This window comes from Wyeomyia smithii, chromosome 1 (assembly GCF_029784165.1).
Source record: "Wyeomyia smithii strain HCP4-BCI-WySm-NY-G18 chromosome 1, ASM2978416v1, whole genome shotgun sequence".
In the NCBI taxonomy this organism is placed as follows: Eukaryota; Metazoa; Arthropoda; class Insecta; order Diptera; family Culicidae; genus Wyeomyia; species Wyeomyia smithii.
This window is the reverse complement of record NC_073694.1, coordinates 141518036-141526603: the sequence shown is the minus strand read 5'-3', so window position 1 is coordinate 141526603 and position 8568 is coordinate 141518036. Positions and strand designations below refer to the sequence as shown.

Genomic DNA, 8568 nt, shown 5'->3' with positions numbered 1-8568 from the left:
TGCCGCGCTGCGCTGCGCTGCAGAGAGACCGCTGCTGAAGAGATGAATGAATGAAAGTCTCCCCGCGAAGAACCCGCCGCATCCCGCGGTATAATTTCTAGATAGCTCTCGTTGAAACTGGCGCTTGGTTTGAGTGAAAAAGCCTCAGTACATTGGCCGCAGTCGAGCTGGTGGAGGCACGAGAAAGAGAGGGAATACATACAGATAAAATAATAACTTAAATACGTAAATACTGGCAACAGGAAAATTTATTATTCGAATGATATGGGGGGGAATTAAGAAACAAGTATCACATATATAAATCGACGGTCCGTTCTGCAACTTCATATCATATCCAATCCTTGTACTCGGCGGTCACGTCGTGTTTTTCGTGCGTTTCGTTTGTTTGTATCCCGGTTGTGAAGCCTCCAGGGGAGTGACGACGCTTATTTGTCAATTGAGGAAGTGAAAACAGTCCCATCGGAAAACCCAAACAAACCCTGGGAGTGATCGGCAAGTGCCTTAGATAGCAGAATAAAAATGGCATTCAGTTATAAAGCAGTTGGAGTGTTATGTGTGGTGCTAGCGGTGGCAACAGCATTACCTGCAGAAGATACCCGCACCTCTCGAAATGCCATCAATACTGAGGGTGACCTGATGAGCAGCATTTACAAGGATTGTTTGCAGTCAGATTCGGTGTCCTGTGTGAAATACAAGATCTTCAGCTTCTTTGACAAAGTGGTAGCAAAGCGTAGCGCGTTCTCATTGACCGACGGTGTCACCGTTGTTAAAACGCCAGGAGTCGAAACTGACGGTGCTCCACGTTCCCTCAGTGGTGACGAGTCTATTGAGCAGCTAATCCTGTCTCGGCTGCAGAACTTCCTGTCGACTCATACAATTAAGGTTGACCTGAAGGGATCCGACATTGTGAACGCTGTCACTTCAACTGGACGTGCCTTGGAGGATGTTTCGGAAAATCTTTTGGAAGAAGGTGAAGATGGCGCCGGTGAAGCTCGTGGCAAGAAAAAGAAGGCTGCCAAGATTTTAGGCCCACTGATGTTGGCCGTTGCCCTGAAAGCTGCCGCTCTGCTGCCACTTTTATTGGGAGCGATTGCTTTGATCGCCGGTAAGGCCCTTCTGATCGGAAAGATTGCCCTTGTTCTGTCTGCCATCATTGGTCTTAAGAAACTGCTGTCACAAGAAAAGCATGTCACTTATGAGGTAGTTGCTCACCCGCACCACACTAGCAGCCATTCCACGAGCCATGGTGATGCTTATTCGTTGGGAGGATCATTCGGTGGTGGTGATACCGGCAGTTATGGTGCCAGTTCCGGACATGGCAGTGGCTGGGGACGCGCCATCGATGCTCAGGATCTCGCCTATCAAGCCCAAAAACCATAAGCAGTCACACCCCATCATGGACCTGGAAACGATAGTCGAGACATTAGTTACACGAAATTCGCAACTGATTGCAAGTGTACTCCTTAGAGGAGTTTACTGTTAAGCCCCAAGTACCGTTCAATACTCGAATCAATGAGTGCATTGTTGGCATCATTGGTTTCACCTTTATTTATTTAACTTAATTAGAAGGTTCTGTCTTCAGTAATTGATTTTGATAAGTTAAATTATTTGAAATATTCATCAAGTTTTCGCGTTTGAGTAGACGCTAGGAATAATTTAATTTATTTAGCCAAGATTGCAAGCAAACCAAGCATAGAAAGCAGAAAAAAAACAACAAAAAAAACAGAATTGAAACGCATATTGTGTGACGAACATCAACTGCCAAGCAAAGATTTGTCTGATACATATTTATCTCTCTCTCTCTCTCTTTTTCTACCTAGCTTCAAACAATCAAATCTTTTCAAGTTGAAAGCATAATTTCCAAGTGTAGCTAACTATTAGCGCTTACTTTAAGAAAAAAACGCACTCTATTGTACTATAATTTCCCATAACCTACGTCTTCTAAGCATCCTCTATTCTACTAGATTCTAGCCTTCTTAGCCGTATCGCATATGTCAGCTTCCAACAGGTATCTGAAATGTGCAACTTATCTACATCGTTCCTGTAGAAATTTTCTTCCTTAGTGTAAAAATTCATCCACAGGCAACTCGTGGAACTTACCGCCAAAACAACAAACTTCATCGAAATACATTAAAAAACAATCATCGTCAGAATGCAAACGTTTCATTCTTCACCCAGTAACCATCTTTCGGGCCTTTGCTTCTTTGGGGCACCGACCCAGCAGTCGGAGAATGCGGCTGCCATGAAAATTATCCCGATTCACTGCACCACAAATTCTTTCCCCCCACAGCAGTGAAACCTTACTGGCAAACTAACCTTCATTTCGGTCTATCTTTTACGTTTATTCCTGTTCTTCCTGCTTTCTCCGCTCTCCGTTCTGTTCATTCACCTTCCTTTCACAGCAAACCGGTCATTCTTCCGTAAGTGAAAAGTACTCAATAAAAACTAGTTTTGTTGTGAAAAAATAATAAAACGAAAAATTCATGCTGCGTTCCATTCGTTTATTGTGTCCGATACATTCCTCTTCCCTGATGTCCGCTATGATAAGTCGACGTGCTTGAAGATCTTTAAAAGTCTACAACAAACGAATTTCGGATCAACATTGCTGTCCAACGGAATGAAAGCTCCGTACCGAGTTCACAGTTTCTTACATTACCGGGCGGGGCTCTTTCACTATTGCGCTAAGATGAATATTAAATACACGTTCGTGTGCTTGAACGGATAGAAAGGCATTCCACTGGTCCGGCCAAGGCGTACTTCGCAAGAAGCTGCTTTTTCCTTTCTTTCTTCTCGCGTAATTGTGGGCTTTATACTGCTCTTATCTACTTTTTCATCTGCGAAGGTAGGCGAGCGGCGACTGGAAGGACCGTAAAAAATCCACTGAATCATCACCGGTTCACTATTATTACCACGGGTAGGCGAGCCGTCGTCGTACCCCCTTCCACCCCTTTTCCATGGGAAAGCGAGCGCACTAGTTAAGAGCTCTGATTTACGGCTAGGGTAAGAAAAAAAAAGTGCTCTCGTAATGAAAATAAATTTCATTTCACAAACGCGAACACTTTTCGAGCTTCGCTCAACATCAGTCGAGTTGAGAGGGTGAAAGGTAACATCTCAATTCATCATAACCTTGATTTTATCTTAACGTAAAAATCACTAGAAACAGATTCAACGTACATGTATGATGATTTTCAATCAACATCATATAAAGAAGAAAAGTAATTTGTGTACATAAAAATGAACACTTTCAGAGTATACCGCCATGAGTTTCACGGGGAGGGTACAATTGATGCTGTAGTTTTCTATAAAATTCAAACATTGGTTTTTTTCTGAAACAATTTTTTTTGAATTTTTTGAATCATTATATTTCTTAAGCTTCAACTTTCGAAATAACTTGTGTGTGACACATAATAATACATTAATACTCCCAGTATTGCACATGCTTCTAGGTTTTTCGGATGACATCGACATTATTGGTCAGGTTCATGTGAATAGTGTGGGTAGTAGTATTCACTCGGAAAATATCCATGTGGGTACTTACCCACACGGAACTATCGGAAAATCAAAAAAAAAATATAATGTGGCGAGCGACAGATTTTTTGATGGATATTGTTGAGCGAGAGGTTATAAATCTACAGATTTATGTAGAGTTGTAAAGTTCAAAATTATTTTTTTAATTGTTATAGAATGTTGTTGTTTTCTCTGATTAATCAATACCGGTAACGGTCATAGAGAACCCGATCAGAAAGAAAAACCAAAAATGTAACAGAAGTTGTTATTTTGTAATGGGAAAAACCTTACAGGCTGTGTTTTCTATTTGGTCCCGTTAGGTGTTAAAATAACAGAAATTATAACAGAAATGATTCTACTAGTATCAAACATATATCAAAATTTGTTACTAATGTATCAGCTATCTAACAAAACAAGATAGTTTATAGAACAGTATAATATTAACCGTTGTTAGAAATAACAGCTTTTGATAAAGACGAAAAATTTGGTAAACTTGCTTCAGTACAACTTCGTTTCAGGATAACTATTATTATAACTCATCCAGATTCAATTTTGTTACCAAAAGCATATGGGAAAATACCAAATCGCATCAAAATATGTTACTTGTATCTGCTGTTGATAGAATTTTGTAACATTTTAGTTATGCCTTTCTGATCGGGAAGCTGTATTTGCCTACGCGGATGATATAACCATAATCATTCGAAATACTGAAAAAGTCGAACAGATACAACTGTGTTTCCAACAATTCAACAGAGTCGCAGGTGCAAAACTAAATCTGAGAAAAACGGAAGCATTAGAAATCGGGCCGGTAAGGCCCAACTGGAACGGTTTCAATAAAAAGAGCGCAATAAAGGTTTTGGGAGTAGTTTTTAAAAATAACATAAAAGACACTGTGTCTGCCAACTGGGAAAAAGTATACCGATCTACTAACCCGTTACTCTGGATGAATAGGCCGAGACTGGTAAATCTTAGACAAAAATTAATCCTCCTAAACACATTTATTTGCTCAAAATTATGGTACATTGCATCCGTATTACCCCTACCAAACAAATACACTGCGATGTTCACGAAGCAAATAGGATTTTTCCTATGGGCAGGAGTACCTGCACAGAGAGTAAAATTCATCGATGTCATTAGAAAGAAAAGTAAAGGAGGATTGGGTTTACATGCACTAGACCTAAAAACAAAATCGTTGTTAACAAACCGTTACTTAAAATCGAGGGATACCGAATCTTTAGTTGATCACTACATGCAGCATGACCACATTCCAAATGAATTAAGCTACCTTCACAGCATTAGGCTGTTGATAAACAGTCTACCAGAGCGCCTTTTAAATGAGCCTGAAGCCAAGGAGATATACCAGTTCCAAATACAATCCCTGCCACCTATAGCCATAACAACACGAGTTGATAAAACTGGAGGAAAATTTGGAAAAACATAAACCATAAGTCCTTAAACTCGGATGAAAAATCTACATATTTCCCACTAATCCACGGAAAATACTATCACAACGATCTGTTGTTCCACCAAGAAAGGAGAGACAACCCGGACTGCTCTTTTTTCGGGCAGCGCGAAACGCTTGAACACAAATTTGCTAGCAGTCACAACAGAGTAGACATTTGGCACGAGGCGCAAAGAATCTTACAACTAATAACACAACAAAATCAATTACATTTTAAATTTTTTTCACTACCCAGAGTTAAACGGAGAGCCTCAGCAAACGGTCGGAAAACTACTAAAAGCGTTCATTAGATTTATAATGTATTCTTTAGAAATTCCTGACAGTCTGAAAAGTATTGATAGCTTTAAAAGTTAGTTACCATGTATCATTAAGAGCAAATAAAGATCTGTTTTAGCATTAAAAAAAATCAATACCAGGCTTGTTGTAACGAAAGAAGTATTTTTCTGATTTGTGCCGAATTAAAAACTATTTAGAAACTGCAATTTGTTTGGAATCAGTCAACTACGTGGCGATTCTATATTAATATTCAGCTTTTCAAAGCAGTAGCCGCAAAATGGAAACTAACCTAATAAAAAATAACAAATAATGAATTTCAATGTAGGCTTTTTTCGAGAAGACAAAACTGTTGAGTCCTAACGTTTGCTTCAAAAATGCTCAAAAAGTGCCGATTTTCCTTTTTACACATACTGACGAAACTACTCATGCAGCATCAATCATAGTAACCCATGAGTCAGCAGAAAAAAATCGACTCGAACTCTAACCGTAATGGCGAAAACAGTGAAGCTACTACGTTCAGAAGTGTGCGCGATCAAAGAACGTTACCCCGCCGCGTCGAAAACGGATATCGTATGGAAAAGGGACGCTGGTTACGCTTGTTTCGGTATCTACAACATCTTGGCACTGTTGGACTACAATCAGAGCATCGAAAGAAAGGCCGGTTCCGGACGGCCGACTACCCTGAGCGACAAGAAGCTCCAAAAAATGCTGAAGAGGCAGACCGAGGGTAAAGTGGCTACATCGCTGCGTCCGCTGGATCGGGAGGTCGGTTCAATCGGCCAAACAGTTGAAAAGTACCTGGCGAACATGAACATACATGTCAGAAAGCGGCAGTCCCGTTCATTGACTTCGGAGCCGCAGGCAATGACGCAATGGCAGTGGCTGGATAAAATGGTGGAGTCGACTTTTCCGGCGAATCGCGACATGATGGTGGTGGTCGACCCCGAGACTTATCTTACCCTGGATGGCAGCGACTGGCAGGGCACTTCGTATTTCACTTCCTTCGCGAAGGAAGTGAGCTCTGTGGTGAATTTAATTTCACACACCAAGTTCCCAAAAAAGGTGCTGCTGTGACTCAGCGAGAAGTTCAGTGCTGGCCGTGAACTAGGAAATTTATAGTACGAGGTACCTGCCGGAAGTTGCATCGTTCATCAAGAAATACTATAAGAGCGAGGACGCGGTGCTCTGGCCGGATATGGTGTCGGCCCACTAACCCGAAGCAGTCGTTGGAGGAGATTAGGCGGCTGAAAATCGATGTAATACTCAGGTCGGCCAACCCACCCAACGTTCCCCAGCTGCGTTCCATCCAGAGTTTCTTGGAAAACCAGAAGCGTAAGATCTACTCCAACCATTTTGTCACGGAAATTGAGGAGGAATTGTTGAATAAAACGAAGAAAGAACTTAAAAGCATGCTTACACGCATTTCGTTTCGCATTTTCGTCTATCATGGCGAATGTTCTGGTAAACTCCCGGAAGGCCGTTCGCAAGAGTTTGGAATTGATTTTACAAGTGAGCTCATATAAATACCTTCTATGGGAAATTCATTAAAATCAATTATCTGTCTTGGTTTTTTTTCTATCACCATCCGAAAAAAGTCCATTTTCTTTAATGCAAACATTACAACTGAATCTAGAAAATCTATAACGAGCGTCTTAGTTGATTGATTGATACTGAACGTAATTCGGAAATCTAATCTCTTTAAAAATGTCAATTTTTCATAAAATTATGTTCAAATATCAGTTGGTTGACTAAGACCCCCCCCCCCTGGCTACCCATAAACCTTCCCTATTCCTTACTACCCACTCGAGTAAATAATGTGACGCCGGTCCTGTTATTGGTGTTAATCGTAGAGCAGTGGAAGAGGCCTTCGGACCTCTCAAGAGGAAAGCTGCAAGATTAGGGCTTGTCATAAACCCTGCCAAAACGAAATACATGGTGGCTGGCAGAGTGCGTGGTAGCCCGTCGGAGGTTGGTGTTGCGGTGGTGCTAGATGGGGAAACATTTGAAGTAGTCGACGAATTTATTTACCTGGGAACATTAGTGGCATGTTACAAAGAGGTTAGCCGTGAGATAAAGAGGCGGATAGCAGCCGCAAACAGGGCCTTTTACGGATAACGTAGCCAGCTAGGGTCCCGCAGTCTGCTAATCCGTACTAAACTTGCACTCTATAAAACACTGATTCTTCCGGTGGCTCTCAACGGCCATGAATCATGGACGCTGAAAGAGGGTGATCGGCGAGCTCTTGGTGTTTTTGAGCGTAGGATTTTGCGTTCAATCCTTGGCGGCAAACTTGAAAATGGTGTTTGGCGCAGACGCATGAACCATGAAGTGTACCAGGCATACAAATCGGCGGATATAGTCGAGCGGATAAAACACGGCAGGCTTCAGTGCGCTGGGCATGTAGCGAGAATGCCGGATGAGCGTCAAGCGAAGGCTATATTTAGCAGGAATCCCGATAGAGGTCGTCGACTTCGAGGTAGACCTCGCACTCGTTGGATGTGTGCTGTCGACGAGGATGCACGCGAAATAGGTGTTAGGGGCGATTGGAGGATAGCAGCCCAAGACCGAGTGACTTGGCGACGTATTCTGGATTCGGCACTGGATCGATAATCGGTCTGTCGCCCTAAAAGTAAGTAAGTAATACTCCCAGTTGGATAATAGGTACGATGCAGGTACCGTCTGCCGGGGTGAGATTAGGCCACGGGGAGATTGAGCCAGAACAGGAAATGTCCGAAAATTATGCACTTCGTACGTCTCTATCTTGCGTACATGCATGACAAAGACCCAATGGTTTGCTAGGACGGTATGACGAAAACCAGCATACAAACTACTTTGGCATCAGAGGGACTACTAGTGGCTGCAGAGGAGCTCAGGAAATTTTTCTTCGAGGTACATGAAGAATTCGGCGTACCGAAACAGGCGGCTTTCGAAGACCTTAATTCTTATAGTAGACACCTGAACAACCAGAGGATTCAATCCCTGCAACGCGAAAGAGAAAGTGCCGACAAATTTTATAGACCGAATTTTCGGAAATAATTACTCCTTTCGATGAAAAAGAGGTAAACAATTCTCAGTCAATCGACCTACTTCCCAAATTTTCTTCACTAAAACAGAACACGAATCAAATTTTGATTTATTGTCAAAATTTCAATCGCATGAAAAGCCCTGCAAAAATGAAAGAAATTTATAAAAATTTACTTAGCGCATCCTTTTCTATTATTCTGGCAACTGAAACCAGCTGGGATGAAAGTATAAAAAGTGGAGAAATTAGGTAGCGCCTATAAGTCGAATCCCTTTATAGCGACATCGCAAGGGACTGTCGT

At 41.8% G+C, this 8568-nt stretch overlaps 1 protein-coding gene across 1 annotated transcript; it reads left to right on the top strand.

Annotated features, from left to right (window-relative positions):
* Positions 1 to 309: 309 nt before the first annotated feature.
* Positions 310 to 2484, top strand: LOC129729104 (uncharacterized). The gene has a single exon (XM_055687588.1). It carries the CDS (start codon positions 520 to 522, stop codon positions 1378 to 1380), a length of 861 nt encoding a protein of 286 aa, XP_055543563.1. The 5' UTR covers positions 310 to 519; the 3' UTR covers positions 1381 to 2484.
* Positions 2485 to 8568: the final 6084 nt, after the last annotated feature.

What these genes read in the sequence shown, in the direction of transcription:
- LOC129729104 (XM_055687588.1), top strand. Translation starts at nt 520, where the DNA reads ATGGCATTCAGTTATAAAGCAGTTGGAGTGTTATGTGTGGTGCTAGCG.